General features: G+C 43.5%; 1 protein-coding gene across 1 annotated transcript in view; it reads left to right on the top strand.

Annotated features, from left to right (window-relative positions):
- LOC140565110 (uncharacterized) overlaps positions 1-19,417 on the top strand; it is a 37,341-nt gene that overhangs the window by 8,320 nt on the left and 9,604 nt on the right. Inside the window, exons 2-9 of the mRNA XM_072690921.1 lie at positions 3,894-4,002; positions 13,627-13,959; positions 14,209-14,517; positions 16,868-17,155; positions 17,261-17,390; positions 18,164-18,333; positions 18,440-18,727; positions 19,047-19,355. Coding sequence (XP_072547022.1) covers positions 3,894-4,002; positions 13,627-13,959; positions 14,209-14,517; positions 16,868-17,155; positions 17,261-17,390; positions 18,164-18,333; positions 18,440-18,727; positions 19,047-19,355 — 1,936 coding nt within the window. The remainder of the gene's footprint in view (positions 1-3,893; positions 4,003-13,626; positions 13,960-14,208; positions 14,518-16,867; positions 17,156-17,260; positions 17,391-18,163; positions 18,334-18,439; positions 18,728-19,046; positions 19,356-19,417) is intronic.

Raw genomic sequence — 19,417 nt, 5'->3', positions numbered from 1 at the left:
AGTTGTCAGGTAGCTTGCCGTCAGCAGCAAAGTGAAGGTAGCCGTCGTCTTGCTAAAATTAATCAAACAGATTATTAAATTAAACAGATTAGCTTGATAATTATGCTAACTAGCTACTGCAGTGTAGTCTTTCCATTTTTCACTCGTTTTTCAGCGAGAACTTTAGGTTATTTAATTATAAGTCAGAGTAATCAGCACAACCACTAGCAACCATATGTGAGCGTAGCTCAAATCCAGCAATTGCTTACTCAGCGTTAGCTTATCAGAAACTCTCAGTAACTCTGCTCAGTTCTCCCTCAGATTTGCTCAAACATATGAAATCAGAGGTCTTGGTGGCAAACACAGATTTGTAATCAACTGGAATGTGAACTGTAACGCCTCCACAAGTCAGATTTCCTACTCGGAAAGCCGTGAGAGCCTCACCGATCCAGAGATCAAAATCCAAGATGACCACACTGCACATCAACAGTGGTGAAAGCAGTAGTGTTATACCATTTATTAGCACTTCTGTCCATTTGTGTCTCATAAAATCATTAAGATGAGATAAGATAAGATAAGATAAGATAATCCTTTATTAGTCCCACAGTGGGGAAATTCTCAGTGTCACAGCAGAAAAAAGGGATAGCACTGAGATGCAAATCGTAGATAAATTACCACCATATACACAATATAAATAATAGTATATTATTTAAAATACAATATAATTAGTAAAAAGCAATAACAATATTATTTACAGGTAATTGCAAATGACTCTTAATTGCACATTTGGGATGGGGGGGCATTCCCTGAACATGTGTGTGTAGTTTAAGTGTGTGTGTGTATGTGGTCCGCTGGGAGCAGTGCTGGTTGTGGAGTCTGACGGCAGCGTGTGGGGTGAAGCAGCCTGTCACTAAAGGAGCTGCCCAGTGCTGCCAGAGTCTCATGCATGGGGTGGGAGCTGTTCTTCAGCATGGATGCCAGCTTGGTGGTCATCCTCCTGTCTCCCACCACCTGCACTGGGTCTAAGAAGCATCCCAGGACAGAGCCGGCCCTCTTTATGAGCTTATTCAGTCTCTGCACAATTATCGGAATGTTTCACTGTCAACTCGGCTAAGACGTCGTTCCCAGCTCAGACACTCGAAGATGCTTCATTCAGTCTCCGGTCTAATCCCCGGCCTAAAACGAAAAAGGGGGCGTCATAGTTATTGCAGCTTATGCAAATTCTGGACATTAACGATGTTGCTTTTCTTTCCTGGCCAGTTTCTACGTTGCCTTTTATACCCAGCATGCCCTTTCTGACCTTTACGGTTGACTTTGGAGTCATTAAACTTGGATCAATAATGCAAATGACTTGACAAAACACTTGCAGCAATGCAGCGCAGTGCAGCGTTCCACCCAAGCAGTCTTTTCTCACGCATAATTACACTGATGGCTTGCGTGGGAAATGGCCTGCAGTTTATTATATATATACGAAATGGAAAGACTGTGGGTAAAATTAGGGGTGATTTTTTTTTTTTTTTTACTTCACCTACTTGCTGCCTCGCTAGTGTTTGCTGCAGTGCTTGCTTGTGTTCTTCAGCCAGTTCTTGTGCACAGCTCTTGCCCGTAGATGGCACTCTTGAACTGAGATCAGCCCAGTTGGTTATTCACGGTCCCTGTGGCTCGATGGAACAGCAACAACCATTGTGATTCCCTCTCAGGAAAGTTTCTTTTCTCAATAATAGTTTTCTCAATAAGAGCTAAAAATCACCCAATCTGAGCGTCCTTGCTGAAATATGAGACGTGTGTATGGCCAGGCCGGACGAAGTGCTGACTATGGATTTGAGATGTCCTCTGGGGAGGGCAGGATTAAAGATCATTTGCTGTCGGCCTACCAGGAGAAAGCGCTTATGTATGATTCAGCTCATAAAAAAATTTATTGATTTGCGACTCCTCCTCGACTCCTTGTCCTCTTGGGTTGCATATGAATTCTCTGTTGTCAGCATCACATAATAATGAGAGGAATTCCTGTTTTCCCCGAATTTAATCACAACTGCAGCAATACTATCAACGTGTTCATCATTCTTGTTGACTGATAATCCTCAATTTCCAACTTTCACGTCATTAACGCCATTTAAGCAGATACACAAACCATATCTGTGCACTTTGTAGGCTTGCAAACATTTTCAGCAACCCTCTTAGCCTATTAATCAGTAGTAAGAGACCACCATAGGACCACCTCTGACCAGATATTACTTTGGTGTCACTGGTACAAGCACTGCTGAGAGTTTTAGGACCTATAAGACCTATAGACCCCATACAGGCAGGTTGGTTGACACTTGTACACCACAATTTTGAAATAGTGCCACAGATTCTCAATTGGTTTGAGATCTGAGCTCCTTGTTGTCCTAGCCAACATGCTCATGTGGGGCTCACATGGGTGGAGCATGAGTGGGTTTGTACATGTGTTGACTCAAATGGGCCCCTTCATTACAGCCCACCTCAATCTCCCATGGGTCCCATCTTTGCACCACCCAACCCAGATGGGTCCCATGTTTAACTGTTTAACCCTTTCTGGTCCCATCACTGTCCCTGGTTGTCTTGCCTGTGGTGGGCCAACATGGAACCCGTAAACAAAACCTTCTGCTTCCCAGTTGGGCTAGCCGCACAGGCCCCACATGGGCATGTTAGCTGAGGGTACCTGAGATCACTGTCCTGTTGATAAGTGACGTTTCTCACAAGCTTTAGTTTAGTTTACTTTAGCTTAGCATCTACCTGCATTTTTCCCCATCCAGCCTTCAATTACAACAAAATTCCCAGTCCCCAATAGGGAAAAGAATCCTAACAACATGGTGCTGCCACCGTCTGACCTTATCTCACATCTTAGATACATCCTTCTGGTGCAATTGTAGCGAGATGACAAGCATTATAACACTGTACAACATGTCAAACCTTCAGGTGGGTGAGCTACATAAGCAGAGGACCACTTCAGGTTTTACTTCTGTCAGACAAGAACAGAAGGCTGAGGCTGCAGTGGGCACAGACTCCCCAAAACTGGACAGTTGTAGACTGGACGGGCGTAGCCTGCTCTGACGAATCTCGATTTCTGCCGAAGCACAAGGATGGGAGCCTGGAAAGCATAGCAATAGCAAGTAAGCAATCAGATGCATTTGTTTATTTGTATTTCAGAGCCGCTCAACGTCTTAAGATCCTAGTTACGCCAATGCTCATAGGTGGTAGACACTTTGCTCATTCTTTTCCAGTGCACAGTTTGTGTTAGTCATCCTCTAAACCCTTCATCAGTGGTCAGTGTCTAACCACAGGGCCACTGTTGGCTGGATATTTATGGTTATTCTGAAACCAGCGGCGAGATGTTTAAAAATACCGGCTACGCTGCTGTGCCATGACTCTACCACACTGAGAATAGTGCACCACCCAAATAATGTCTAATCAGTGGTAGTCCTATGGTGGGGCCATTTCCCCATCAGATATGCTTCAGTCAGTAACGGTAAACCTACAATGTACACATCTCTAAAACATCAGGCTGGTCCTGTGGGGTGTTACCAGTGTGCAGTGGTCAGTACCTTCTAAAAGTGCTCTTCAAGGAAGACCGAAAGCTCTTTGATGCAAACCCTAGCCCGTCTGGACAGGACTTAAAGAGTCTGCTGCTGATGTCTTAGAGCCAGATACCACAGGACACCTTCAGAGGTCTTGTGGAGTCCATACCTCGACGGGTCAGAGCTGTTTTGGCAACACGAGGGGAACCTACACTATCTAGGGCTGGTGGTTTTAATGTTGTGCTGATTGCTCACATGGTCTTTGTTAACAACAGGCCTGGCCACGTGTTTGACTCAAACTAGCTGGCTAGCTGTTAGAGCTGCTAGAGCTTGGTCGTGACAAGAATGTTCTGCCGATAGCTCTCGGCCGAGATGTAGGTGGACTCCTCTGTGTTGCACATCAGCGGAGGCCGGCACGGCCAAGGCTTCCCTCTACGCTCTGGAGAGGGTTTTATGGCAGAGAATGGAGAGGCCTTAGCCAGACCTGGTGAGCAATACCTTGGCTCCTTCGCTGCTCTGAACACCCACCACCGGACCATCTGCTGTACAGCTGGCAGAATGCCAGCTCGTCATGGATAGATGTAAATATGGCCTTCGCTGGTGCCTCCTGTGAAAGGTGGAGTCCTGTTAAAAGATATGCTGGTGTAGGTTGTGCAGGCACATTTCTTGAGATGCAGGCTGAACTCCAGGGTTAAAGGAACCATAGAATGCCTGTATTAAGTATTTAACGTTGTTGTTGTTGGATGTATAAACAGAAAGAATGAGACTTTGGGGGAGAGACCCAAACCCAAACCCAGCCAACATGCTCATGTGGGGCTCTGGGTGGAACCTGGGTTAGGTGTTGTCATTGGGAGTCAACCAAACCCCTTCTGGTCCCATCACTGACCCTGGTGGGCATTCATATGTGGGGCCAACCTGGAAAGCTACCGGTTCCCATACAGGCCCCACATGGACATGTTAGCTAGGAAGGATCTGTATACCGCTGTTGGACTCTAGCTAGCTTGGAGGTAGTCAGTTAGGGCCACCATGTCTGTTCTTCATGACTCTAAAGATTTGATTTGTGATCTGGTGGAGCATTCTGGCTACTCTTGCAGTACAAGAGGTTCTTAAGAATCAGTACATTAGGCCAGAGAGAGTGGTCCAGTGGAATTAGGTGCGGTCACTGTAACCACGAGGGACGCCAGTTTGAATTCCAGCCACGCCGGCTAGCCATCGGCAGCCAGGGCCTTGCTTTCTCCAGGGTAAGTAGATAGCACTTTCTTTCCACATCACTGCAATATCAGTGCAATACTGCAGAGCACTGGAGTCTGCTGGGTGATGCATCAGAGCCAGGTATATGCCATTTTCCTCCGAGGTTGGCGGTTGGGAGGAAGGGAACTGCCACTTCATATGTTTTAATCTGTATATCTTCACCCTCAATCAGATATATTGGCCAGGAAGTGGTTAATCTCGCCTTGTTTTCAGAGCATCGTTCCACCTTGACGTCCACTTGCGTGTACTGGGACAGTGAAGATCACATGCACTTGCACTGATGCACATGCACTGATGAGCAGATGATGGTGATGGTGGTTTGATTGTGCACAAGCCGAAGTTTATACCTCAGCACTGGCACAACAGGAACCCTGAGGTTAGTTGGCTCACATTCTTCCTGTTTACCAGGGGTAGCTGGCAGACTGCGGAGTGTGTATGTGTGAATGTACTTGCACATGCAGGCGCTAGTATGCTAAGAGTATGTGTACAGTTAGTGTACAGTAGGGTCCAGAGTTCTTTTTTTTTATTCATTATACCTATGATGAGTAAACTCGGGTCTGCAGTCGTGCCCTTTCTAGATAAATTGAAATAATACTGAGGCTTTAAGACCTTTGTTTTAAGTCTTATGTCTCCCACCGAGGCTTGTTTTCAGACGACTCTCAGGTGAAGGCCATGCCAACTTGACTGGCTACGACCTGTGCCCACTGCAGCCTCAGCTTTCTGTTCTTGGCTGACAGAATTGCAACCCAACGTGCATTTCTGCTCAGCGTAATTGCAAAGAGTAGCTTCCTGTCAGCTCTAATCAGTCTGGCCATTCTCTACTGACCTCGCTCATGACCTTTCTGGAGACTGTTGTGCTGAAGATCCCATTAGATCATCAGCATGTCTAGAAATGCTCGAACCTGACCTTCTGACATCAACAATCACACAACGCTCAAAATCATAGAGATGGTTGATGGTTGATGTATACATCACTGCTTAGATAACTGCATGATTGTGGAGGTGTGAGTGTATCTATCTATCTATCTATATATATATATATATATATATATATATATATATATATATATACACTAGATGGGCATAAGTATTGGGACAGTATTGTTTATTCCTAAATCAGGGATATCTAAAAAGAGGGTTTTTTTGAGTACTTTTATCATAGAGAGACACTAAATTGACATAAGTATTGGGACACCTGCTCATTCATTGTTTATTCCTAAATCAAGGATATCTAAAAAAAAAATACAATAAAAAGGTTTTTTTGAGTACTTTTATCATAGACACTAGATGGACATAAGTATTGGGACACCTGCTTATTCATTGTTTATTCCTAAATCAAGGATATCTTAAAAAAAAAAAAAAGGTTTTTTTTGAGTACTTTTATCATAGAGAGACACTAGATGGACATAAGTATTGGGACACCTGCTTATTCATTGTTTATTTCTAAATCAAGGATATCTAAAAAAAAAAAAAAAAAGGGGGGGGGGGGTTTGAGTACTTTTACCATAGAGAGACACTAGATGGACATAAGTATTGGGACACCTGCTCATTTATTGTTTATTCCTAAATCAAGGATATCTAAAAAGAGTTTTTTGTGTACTTTGAGTACTTTTTAGTACTTTTCATACAATCATAGAGATTCTGATGGTTGATGTATACATCACTATTTAGATTAGATTATTTTAGATTATTTAGATTAGAACTGCATGAATGTGGAGGTGTGAGTGTATCTTTAATATATACACTAGATAGACATAAGTGTTGGGACACCTGCTTATTCATTGTTTATTCCTAAATCAAGGATAGCTAAACAGAGTTTTTTTTAGTTCTTTTGTCTCTACTGTCCAGGGCAGGAGGCTTTCTAGTAGATTTTTGGAGAAACATTGCTGTGAGGATTTGACTGCATTCAGCAACAAGAGTGTACGTGCGTTCAGGCTGTTGAATGATCACCACCTCACCACCTCATCCCCAACTCAATGCTATCCCCAACTAAGCTAATGCTTAGGCCTGGTGCCAATAGGTTTATGCTTATCTGCTTCAGAAAGTCCTATTCTAGTGGCAGTGCTTCTCTGCAGGGACTGGACATTACTATGGTCTAGAAATTGAACACATTTATCATTTGTGGGTTTTCCTAATAAAGCATTGCAAGCTTGAACAGTCTGGAAACAAAAGACTTTTAAGGCTGTTTGTCGAATCACTCACTGCTGATTCACCTTTAATGCGCCTGTTGCCGTTTCCACTTCCATTTGAAGTAAGAAACTGAGAAACCTCAAAAACATAGCCTCTAGCCGTAGAGCTAAACCCCTCTCAGATTAATCGTTGAGTGAGTCAGGCTGCCGTTGGAAACCTCAGGCTTCATTTCTGCACTCCACCAACCGATGACTCAACAGTTTCTCCCTTCGAAGTCCCTCAGACGTTACACCTCATTCGCTGGAACTGAAATAAGCTCTCTGTAGAAGATGAGGATTGATGGGGTCTGTCCAGCCCTTAACTAAAACTAAGCCCAAGTGCACTTCATCTGCTCTAAGGTGAACAGAGGCAAGTGCGATTGAATACACTGTTCTTTTGTTGTTGTTAATGCAGATCTGATTTAACCAGACTGCTGCTAAACGTATAGTATAATAATAGAATAAGAATATGTGTATTAAGTTATACACATTCTGTAAATGCATTTACACATATGATATGAGGTATTCACATGAATAGACCCATGAATTAAAAAGGCAACAATGACCGATCGCTTGATAAATATTGAATCAGAGATGTTCATACGCCGCTTCAGGTGAGGCCCAAGTCGTGTCTCCAGGTTCTGGGGTGCTTACATCTTTGGGGTTGAGGGGGCTGGGAGTCAGAGCCTGGTCTCGAGTCTTCGGGGTGTGAGTTTGAGTCCAGTCTTGAGACTTTTGGGTGCAAGTTCAAGTTGGCTCTTGAATCTTCAGGGTGCAAGTCTTGGGTTGCATGTAGGAGTCGAGTCTCAAGGCTTTGGGTAGCAAGGCAGAGTATGAGTCCAAGTTAAGTCGTGGTTGGTGTGGCGCAACAGATAACACCACTACCTGCCAGTGAGCTACCACACCATGTGGGAGACTGGGGTTCAATTCCTGGTTTGGGTGACTATGCTGCGCTACACCAATAAGAGTCCTTGGGCAACACTCCTAATACTATGTTGGCCCTCCTCTGTAATACAATTAACCTTGTAAGTCGCTCTGGATAAGAGCGTCAGCTAAATGCCATGAATGTAAATGTGAGTCTTTGAAGTGCTTGTATGAGGCTGACTCTTTGATCTTTGAGGTATAAGTCTGAGTCAAGTCCAGAGTTTTTGGGTTGCGTGTATGAGCCGTGTCTCAAGGCTTTGGGTAGTCTCTTGAGTCCTTAGGGTGAGAGTCCAGGTTAAGTCTCGAGATTTTAACATGCAAGTCAGTTTGGATTTGAGTCTCTGGAGTGTGAGTTATGTCTTGAACTAGTCTTTTAACTGTTGTTTAATGAATTAGGAATATATCCAACCCTCTTTTAAGCAGTCCAGGAACTACAGTGGACAGAAGGAAACCTTAAACCACTTAAAAGGGGAACCCTTCCTCCTTTGGTCGACGGCAAGCAGCACAACACATTACAGAGACAGGAATAACTGGAGATAATAGTGAGAAAGAGCTACAGCAAATGTGTCATTAAGTCATGGATTAGGATAAAGCGAGTGAGTGAGTGTGTGAGTGAGTGTGGGACATATGTTCAGTGTTCATGTAAAATTCAGTGATTTGAAAGACCTTGCGACCTCCAGACTATAGTGGCTTGCAATAGCCCCCTTAGACGTCAACATTGATGAATAATAAAATTCAGCAGGTGGCATCAGAGCTCACAAAGCCAAGGTACATTCAGGTTTCTATTCTAGAGCTCCTTTAAGGGCTGGTTTCCCAGAAGAGGATTAAGCCTAGTCAGTAGCTCTGTCCCAGTACTTGCATTTGCATTGCAGCTTAGTTGTGCAAAGCTGTAGGGTGTCCCGTTCTCAAAATCATCTCCAACATGGGTGCTCATGAGCACATGATGCACCCCTCCTGCAAATCTGCAGTCCACATCTTCATGCATCAGGCTTTTTACACCAGTGAGCTAACACACACAGTACCTGGAGAGGGGGTTAAGGGCGTTGCTTCAGGGCCCAACAGTGGAACCTGGGTATCGAACCCACAATGCTGTTATCAATAGCCAAGTGCTCTAAGCCACTATGCGACCACTGAACTAGTTCATGTAGGCTGCATAACTGTTTCTAACTAATAAGACATCCTGCTGGTGATTAAATAGTAGTAAGAAACATCTAATGAAGCTGAGAAGATGTAATGCTGAGTAATGGAGAAGATCTGAGGTTGAGCTGTATAGATAAATGTGGGCTGACCTTATTAGTAATGGGCTACAACTGCTATTATACCTCTCTTCTAACCTCAACCTTAAATACCAAAATGTGAAGTGGGGGTGGGTTTGGTCTTGAGTGGTTGATCTTATTATCATTTTGGGGTTCCACCTCAAATCCAATTTAGTCCCAATAAAAAAAGAAAATGTATGTTGTTAAAAGTAATGAATAGCAAAAAGGAGGTGACAAAAAGCTCTGTGGGTTTTACAGTGCTGGCCTCCACTGGGGTTTGGGGTTTTGAATGCACACACACACACAGGCACACACACACACCCATACCTCATACATCTAACCTATTAAAGCACTGCAGCATCACATCTTCCCTCATTAAATGCCTTCATCATGGCTTTGCTAATTTTGCTTCTGTTAGGGATTTTCTTAAATCTCGGTCAGGGAATGGAAAGTCAAGGTAAGCTGACTGGTTCATTGGTTTTTAAGGTTTTCTTTTGACACTTTGATTTGATCTAATGCTACAGATATGCTGATTTGGTGTTTAGGAGACGTTTCAGTCCATTTGCAAGCAATATTTATGGGTGGCATATTGTTGTACCATTTTCTAAATGATCAGATTGAATAAACATGTATTTTGGATGCAGATTTATAGCTTGATTTGCTATGATTTGCATTATTTCTCCAGTTGGATTTTGTGCAGTTTGTCCAATCAGTGCACGCTCACTGGTATTTCAGAGATTAGTCACTTTCGGGGTTGTTTTCTGGCTGGTTTCTATTTTTGCTTGGTGGCTGCTGAAGGTGATAGCTCGATAGCTTAAGGATGTGAGCTTGGTAATGAGTGAAATGCTCATAGTGCTTAATCTAGATGGTCTGTAGACTGGAACTTGTGGTTATTTCTGCACATCTGGACGGTTTATTGAAGTACTAAAAGCATTAGAGACAGTATTATGTCATTTATCCTTCATTTATGCAGTATTGTGTATATTTTATAGTGTGGCAGAAGTGGCAGAAACTGGACGGTAAATTATATATATATATATACAGTCATGCCCGAAAGTATTCATACCCCTGGCAAAGTTTGACTTAAATTTACTTTTATTTAACCAGAAGTTATATTTTTGCCTTGAAACGACACAGGCATCTCCCAGGAGATAACACGATGATGTACAAGAGGCATCATTGTGGGAAAAAGTATTTCTCAGCTTTTATACACATTTGAACAAAACATGGCATGTCCAAAATTATTCATACCCTTTGAAAACTGTCACAGTATATGGGAAAATCCAAAGTTCTATACCATTCCAAATAGTCCAAGCTGTTTTAAAGCATCCTAATTACCCTGATTCATTGGGAACAGCTGTTTTAATCAACTCAACAGGAGAAAAACAGCAGCTCTCTGCAGTTGGTTTGTGGACAGTCATGGCTAAGACAAAGGAGCTCACTAAGGACCTGCGGCTGTGCATTGTGGCCGCTCACAAGTCAGGAAAGGGCTATAAAGCCATATCAAAATGTTTTCAAGTTCCAGTGGCTACAGTGCAAAGTATTATTAAAAAATACAAGAAGTTCCGCACTGTGAAAAATCTCAGAAGATGTGGTCGGAAGCCAAAAGTGACACCTGTGCTGGCCAGGAGAATAGTGAGAGAGGTGAAGAAAAATCCAAGGATCACCACCAAGGCCATCCTGGTGAATCTGGACTCTGCTGGTGGCGACATCTCAAGGCAGACAGTTCAACGGACACTGCACACTGCTGGGTTCCACGGACGCAGGCCAAGGAGGACACCACTTCTCCAGAAAAGGCACACAAAAGCCCGCTTGACCTTTGCAAATGCTCATCTGGACAAAGAAGAAGACTTCTGGTGTTCTGTTTTATGGTCAGATGAAACAAAAATTGAATTGTTTGGCCACAATGATGTGTGCACCATTTGGCGTAAAAAAGGAGAAGCCTTCAACCCTAAGAACACCATCCCCACTGTCAAACATGGTGGTGGGAACCTAATGTTTTGGGGGTGTTTTTCAGCCAATGGACCAGGGAACTTGATCGCAGTAAATGGCACCATGAAAAAAGAGCAATACATCAAGATTCTCAACAACAACATCAGGCAGTCTGCAGAGAAACTTGGCCTTGGGAACCGGTGGACATTTCAGCACGACAACGACCCAAAACACACAGCCAAAGTGGTGAAGAAATGGTTAGCAGACAAAAACATTAATGTTTTGCAGTGGCCCAGCCAGAGTCCTGACTTGAATCCAATTGAGAATCTGTGGAGGGAGCTAAAGATCAGGGTGATGGCAAGGAGACCCTCGAACCTCAAAGAGTTGGAGCTCATCACTAAAGATGAATGGGCAAAAATACCAGTGGAGACATGCAAAAAGCTGGTCAGCAATTACAGGAAGCGTTTGATTGCTGTAATAGCCAATAAAGGCTTTTCTATTAATTATTGAGAAGGGTATGAATAATTTTGGACATGCCACTTTTTGTTCAAATGTGTATAAAAGCTGAGAAATATTTTTTCCCACAATGATGCCTCTTGTACATCATCGTGTTATCTCCTGGGAGATGCCTGTGTCATTTCCAGGCAAAAATATAATTTCTGGTTAAATAAAAGTAAATTTAAGTCAAACTTTGACAGGGGTATGAATACTTTCGGGCATGACTGTATACATATATAAATATATCCCATCGAGTATATGTATATTTTATATATATATATATATATATAAATACTTTTTTCCTGTCCAATTTCTGCCACTTCTATAGATTATACCATCTACTCTACATGGCTGTCTGAATGGAGATGTCCATATATGGTTAAACTGTTAAACTGCCATTGTTAGTCAGGGCAGGTAATAACTCTGTGGTTTGCTGCACTGTGTGCATGCCTCAGCTGAAACCCGACCACTATCAAGCCTTTACACCTCATGGGTCACGTGACCTAATGCACCGACAACGGCGCTCACTTTTTGAATGAGCAAAATCCTACATGTCATTTAAGTAGCGAGGTGCTTTCCCCGTCGGTTGGTGAAACTGGAACATAGTAGGGCTTGCGATTTGACAAAGTTTGAAAGAGTTCGAAAGAGTTCATGAGCTCATCAGCCAGCCATTCCTTGACATCAGCTGGCTCATGAATACGCCGTGCCCTTCAGACGTCTATGAAGACAGCAGAGGGTACCGAAGAAATGTGTTGGGCGCTGGCTTTTTATGGCTGCCCAAGCATAAGAGAGGCCTGTCGGAATTTATCTGTTTATTTCTCTCAAGACGGCCACTTATCCTAATTGTGTTGGTTAGAGGGGATGTGCATGTTTGTATGCTAAAAAACAAAGGATTTTTGGGTTTATTGCCACGTTTACTGTAATGGATATGAGATTCCAGCTGTATTTCACTCGTCGAAAAAAGGCGCAGTACAGATTTTTTGTTTGGTGCCATTCAGCATCACCAGCTGCAAGCACTGCAGTGTGCAAAACCCAGACATCCCACCCTGCAGACACCCCCCCACCTAAAAAAACAAGACCTAACCTCCACAACCACACACACATATACATATATAGATATGTGTATGTGTGTGTGTGTGTGTGGTTGTGGTGGAGGTTAGGTTTTGTTTTTCTAAACAACATGAACATGTCTTTAGCATTTTTTCTTATGTCCTTAAACTATTATATTAATATTCCTTTATAACTTTAATAACTTTAAGAAAGTTTACTGGGAGTTATCACACTTATCACACTTATCATTAAAGACACCAATGGAGCAGCACAGCTAGCTAGTCAGTCTATAACATTCGCTACGCTGATAAAAACACGATGACAGCTGTTGACCCACACCAGCTTGTCTTTTACAGTCATTTGACCCCTATGGGCAATAGAGAGGTCATTGTTGTAGGCAGAGCAGCAACACAATAGATGAGAGCGGTAGACAGTAAACCATTTTACCATAACTGGTCTGACGATCCTTTACCAGTGTTTAATCTAACCACAATATGACCCACTTTCTATGCCCCAGGGTAGCATTGTTAGCACTGTCCCAGGTTGGCATTGTAAGCACTGTCCCAGGTTGGCATTGTTAGCAATACAAGTTGATAACTAGCATTATTCTGTATTTTGCAGATCCAAATGTCATGGGAACATGCCCAGACATAGACGTTGGGCAGTACTGTGTGTACAATACACTGTATAATACTACTGCTGGTTTTACTGTTGATGTGTGGTGCGGCCATCTTGAATTTTGAACTCAGGGTTGGTGAGGCTCTCCCGACTTTCCGAGTAGACGTTTCCGGTTTAAAAGGCATGCAGTACAAAATTGTGGGGATCAGGGAGTCGTTTAGTTTGTCAGGTGTTAAAAAAGGGGGACTGATTAGACAACTGATTAGTCTGTATATAGGTTTGTATAACAGGTGTGAGTGGAGATGTTTCTCCAGTGAGCTTACTTCTTCTTCTTGTTCTTTTTTTACTCTGTGTTATATTTTGAGAGCGTGAGCTTCAAACATCATCACTATATCGTTCTTATTCTTTGCTCAGATTCAGACAGAAGAGGCATTGTGCTTGAGCAGAATGTGATAGGCGTGCTGGGGGAGGAGGTGTACCTGCGCTGCATTTACACCGGCAAGGGCATGATCTTTTTTGCCTCCTGGAACCGTGTCAATTCTACATCTAAGAGCATAAAGATGGCCGGCTACAATTCTTTCTCACCAAACAAAACATTCAGTAAGGAGAGCTTCTCTACCCCAGCATCTGGCACCAACCTCACTGTGAAGGTGGGCATAGTCAGATTAGACATGGAGGGACAGTACACTTGCGGCTTCAACACAGATGAAGACGAAGTAAAGGAGAGCTTGTTCCTCACAGTCATTGGTGAGTATATGAGCCTTTCTTCATGATTTTGGCTTGTGATGCTTCGCTGAGGAGCTGAAGTATGGACCTACATACAGTGTAGACTCTTAGGTTCATTGGGTTGATGTTTCATGATAAACGTTCCAGTCTTCACACTCCTCCAGGTTTGCTTCCTCAAGGGGGTGCTATTGGTACTCAAAGAAATGTCAGTTGATTATGCTGTACAGTTTCAGAAAAAGAAGCCAAGCATGCTTGTTTCTCTTCCCCAAGCCCGGCCTAAAGTGACCACCCATGTGGAGGAAGACATTGTGAATGGAACTCACTATCAAACCGTCTCCTGCTCAGCCATCAATGCCAAGCCCGTGGCGCACATCAGTTGGGAAATCCGCGGCGTTCCTCCCAACCCAGACATTTTCTCCATTCACAGCTCAACCTTAATGCATCCGAACGGCACAGGCAGTGTCTTCAGCGAGCTCCGCTTCCCGATCCTCCTGAATAATGAGAGTCGGGTCAGCTGTGTCGTCCAGCATCCGGCTTTGACTCAGCCCGGCGTAACCGACATAATGGTGCAAACATTTGGTAAGTTTATTTGATTACAGACTCGCTTTACGTTGCTAACAGACTCCACAAGCAATCGCATAGGCTTTGCATAACAGACGCCAGTATAGACACCAGGCCTGTTACTTACTACCTGTATTTGTTTGTGCTCTCGGTTTTCTCTCTGCTGTATGTTCATGACCACACTCTACCACGCTCCAGGAGTTCTCTTGGTCTGCATATGTTTCCTGTCTAGGTTTAAAAATTCACATCAGCTGGCTGCCAATAAATGCCACTTCCACTGAAGCTGCTGTTATTGCACACTTATTTTACAGCATATGAAACTGAGCAGGTTTCGTATGAAGTGTTATGACATCGTTTTAATGTAGATTAATGGTCGTTGGTCAATTTATGCAATTGTTGTTATGTCAGCACATCAGCACAACCGTTTGTCCAGGTGATAAAGACAACTTTAGGGCAAAAGATGTTCAGTATATGCTCTTAACAATCATTTTGGAAAATAGGGTTGGGCAATATCCACTTTTTTTTCATATCATCATACTGTCTGAAAATAATAGAGGGTATGCATTGAACACGCCACTAGAACACGCCCCCTTTAGTCAGACTGACTGGTAGAATGACTAGAAGAAGACTGATAGATTACGCCTACATGGCTTCCGTACAATCTGATCCTGCCATATTTTAAAACGGTAAAATTATTAAATAATGACACTAGACTCGAGCGTTAAAGGGACAGGAAGCTCAATTTAAAGTTTTCTCTCCATGGTTTTGGATCTGTAGCCCACTCGCTAAGCTTGCGTTGCTTAACCAGCTCAGCTACAGCTCCACCGAGTATCAGACAGCCCAGAGCAGCTGCTGTTGACTAATTGCTGAGCTGCCGACACCAGTGTTGATGATAAAATCCCGTGGCTGAGAGAGCAAAGTCAACCGACTGGCGTCTCGTCCTCATTTTGAGTACATTTTTAAATATTTGGGTATGTGGGATTACCGCCATACTGCCCAAGCCTATTGGAAAACCAAATAAAACATTATTTAGGCCATTGAAATTAGTCATACCAAGGCTGCCAAAAAGTATGAGCAGAAATAAAAGATTAAAAGATTACTGGGAAAATGTCAAACGAAGGCAAGATGTATGATATTATACACTGTATCGGTCAGAACAAAGCTGATGAAGCATATCTTACTTTGTCCTGATTCTGCTCTCTCATACTGCTAGGTCAACAGAATCCTGGTAAAATGCTTATCAGTCTTTAAACTGGGGCAGTTTCAGAACTGTTTCTCAGAAACACACTGGCCTGAAAGTGCTGCTTCAACTGCATGCGTTTTGGATTGATAGAATTGATTACAGGCAATTACAGCAAGGGCCATAATTATTGGGAAATATCTGGACAGTTTTTTTTTCTAAAGCAATATTGTTGCTGTACATCACCACAGTGAATTTGAAAGCAAAAATCAATCAATCAATAAATCAGTCAGGAAGTGACTGAAGTGTAAGGCAAGCCTATCTTATAACTTGCATATAATTGTCAATGAGTTTTAGGTGTGAAGGTCCCAGAACCTCATGAACATGGCCACAATAGTAATACCACGACAGTAATGCTAGGTGAGAGCAGCAGCCACAGTATCAATGCTGGAAAAGCCTGGTGGCCAGCATAGTGGTTAGCCTAATGTTGCGAAGGCAGCCAAGGCTGGCGCAGTAGCAATGGTAATGGTGAGGTAGCGAAGCTGGGCCCACACATTAATTTCACACACACTTTAATGCCACAGGAATGTCTTTACACCACTTCCCTCAACTCTTATATTTCCATCAAGGAGACCCGACCTCAGATCGCATAGGTGTCTTTTTCTTCGGTCTTCGGTATTGATGTCCTCATTCACTTGCATCAGCAACTCTTTCACCACCTTTTGAGATTTTTTTCTATGAACAGCTTTCAAATGCAAATTCAGCACAAAGACCAAGGGTCTGCTTTTTAGTCGTTAGTCCAATTACTTTTAAGCCTGTAAAAAGGGATGGACTATGTAACATATGGACAGTATGGTGGTGTACAGAGGCAAAATGACTTACAGTCAACTGGACCTCACTGTAATAGTCATATTAATAAAGTTAAGGCCTCTTTTGTGGGTGAAATGGGAGGGTAACGTCTAGCAAGTGCTTCCTCCAAGATGAATGAAGCACCACCTTTTAAAATGCTGCTAACGATAACGTCATTGGACATCTGACCACGCTTGGAAAATGCCAGTTGGCAGAGAGGGTGAGCCATCCTGCCCATCCAGAGAGAGTGACACCTATTGTGCTCTCTGGGATTTCTAGAGTAGATCATTGTCAGCCAGTCCTACAATAAGAAGAATTCTTGAACTACTGATTTTACAGTTTCTCCCACCGTCACCATGGAGATGGAGCTGAAACAAAAGGAAGGGAAAGACTTTCACCTGGTCCTCTGCACAGCAACAGGAGGTCGGCCTCAACCAGACATCTCCTGGATCCTGCCCACATCTGCACGAGCACAACCTTCTCTGAAACCTGATATGGGATCTGAATCAGTCGCTAGTTCTCAGTGGTTCCCATCAGATCTTCATGAAGGAGAAAATGTCACCTGCATTTTTGGGTACCCACTTCTTCCTGTATTACACACGAGAACAGTCACTCTGCCAACATACTGTGAGTATCAGCATGATTATACAGTGCAGATACACATTTACATGCACATAGCATACATGTTCTTACTGCTACCACTAAACTCTCATTGTTTGTTTGATTTTTTAGATATTGGTTCTCTTCAGCTGAAAAAACGCAAGGCCATTGATTTGTTGAGACTAGAAGAGGGGGACATAGATGTCTTTATCAGCATGGAAGTGACTGGGAATGTACCTAGCTATGAAATCAACTGCACCAAGTGAGAATTCCCTATGTGGAACTATTTAACTTTTGCTTTGTAATGCTAATGATAATGCTAAAGATAAGATTGCTTAAGATAATGCTAAAGCTGCCACTGCTGCTTTCCCTATTCCAACAACTGATTGAAACCTGGTTAGGCTCCTGTTTAGGCTCCTGTTTGTGTTCAGTGATAAATCTAGGACTTCCAGAAGACCTCGGGCAGGGGTGGGCACCAGGAAGTGCTGGTCACCTGCTCTAACAGACCTTCTTAACCTAGCATGAAAAGCCCAAAACTGTGCAAGAATGTAGCCCTCCAGGACTGGAATTAGCCCAATCCTGACCTAGAGTCTGACAAACTCATTAAAAATCAAAATATGATTGATTGATTGCAAGGTCACTTTCTATTTATATTGGTGGCTAATGTGATGTGGAACCTTCAGTCCAGTTCCTGAAGTGCTTGCATGCCTAGATGCTACTGGGAAAAGAACCCTGACTAAACAATTTTCGTTAGGCCTTCTTTTTTTGAACAGTGGACTCCAACCCTTCTCCTGGAGGGTTCACCACCTGCAGGGTTCACCACCAACCCAAACCTAACACAGCCCATTCAGCCAATCAGGGACTTCTGGAGGTTGTAGACAGTAGGCGGTATGGATTAGTGCTGGATCCAAAGTCTGCAGGAAGGTAGCTCTCCAGGATCAGGAGGTCTAGAAGGTCTAGAAGGTCCTGATAGTTCTCCACTGATGCCCTGTACAACTGTGTAACTGTTTTAATCTAATTCTTTCCTGACTGCAGAGAAGGTGGACCCATGCCTAACGAAGTGAATGTGACTGGCAGTGATATTTTAATAAAAGGTCCTGTTGGCTTCAACCTTTCCGGCCAGTACCAGTGCCAGGCCTCCTACTACAGACATACAGCCTTCTTACAACTTGGAATTGAAGTGAACCCCAGAGTCCCACTACCAGGTACAGAAAGTGGCATCTCCATTTCCATTGAAACGCACGTTGCTTATTGTCGTAATCTCGAATACATGCATGAATGTTACCCTTTTATTACACCCTCTTTTTTTAGCATCTTTCCCTCCAAACATAAGTGTTAACCTCAGGAAAGAGGATGCTAACGTCTATGTCGAGTGCTTGGCTTCTGATGCCTCTCCCGCTGCCAACGTGACGTGGGTTCTTCCACAAGACCTAAATGGGGGGATACAGTCGAACATCTCTTCCTCCAACGGGTCGCACACTGTCCAAAGTATCTTAGCCCTGCCGGCCTGCTTGCCCCGAGAGATGACGGTCGAGTGCGTGGTTGAGCATTTAGACCTCGCAGACCCAGAAAGGAGACAGATCGTTCTTCCCACCTGTGGTAAGTAAACATGTTGCCAGATAATCAGGCCTGGGTGTCATGTACCTACACTGATTGGCCATCTTAAGAGCTACACCTACCGTATAGGTCCTGCGTGGTTTAACATGTTGGTGCCACGTTAGTGTGGTCAGTGGTGGTCCTTTAGGCTTCCATTACCCATAGATTTGACAGGAAAGTTGGCACACCAGTAACTGGACACCTACAGAATGTATAGGCACATAGGTCGATAAACTGGCAACTCAGTATTGAGAGAGTGTCTGACTGTAGGAGGAGAGAGGACTCTTGAAAAGACGGCGTTCTCCTTTGTCTTTCCTTGCAGTTCCCGTCAATGTTACGCTGCAAAATAGCACGGTGTGGGAGAATGGCATTGCATATACCCAGGTGAACTGCAGTGCGGATAGCATGCCTCCTTCTTCCACCATTGCCTGGCATACAGAAAACTGCAGAAGTGGCATCAATGCTTCTGAAACCAGTGATGTTGCGAGACAGTCTGGGACTCTGCAGGATAATGATGTGGGAGTTTGGAGCACAGCACGTCTCTCGGTTCGTGCCTATGCAGGGTGCACTGTGATCTGTGTATTGGAGCATCACGAACGAGAGCAAAAAAGTATCCATTTCCCTTCACTAGGTAAGTTTGACATCAGTGCTTAGGCTCTGCATCACTGATCCATGGACAGGAGGTTGTGATTT

Source organism: Salminus brasiliensis, chromosome 11 (genome assembly GCF_030463535.1).
Source record: "Salminus brasiliensis chromosome 11, fSalBra1.hap2, whole genome shotgun sequence".
Classification (NCBI taxonomy): Eukaryota; Metazoa; Chordata; class Actinopteri; order Characiformes; family Bryconidae; genus Salminus; species Salminus brasiliensis.
This window is presented reverse-complemented; position numbering and strand designations above follow the sequence as displayed.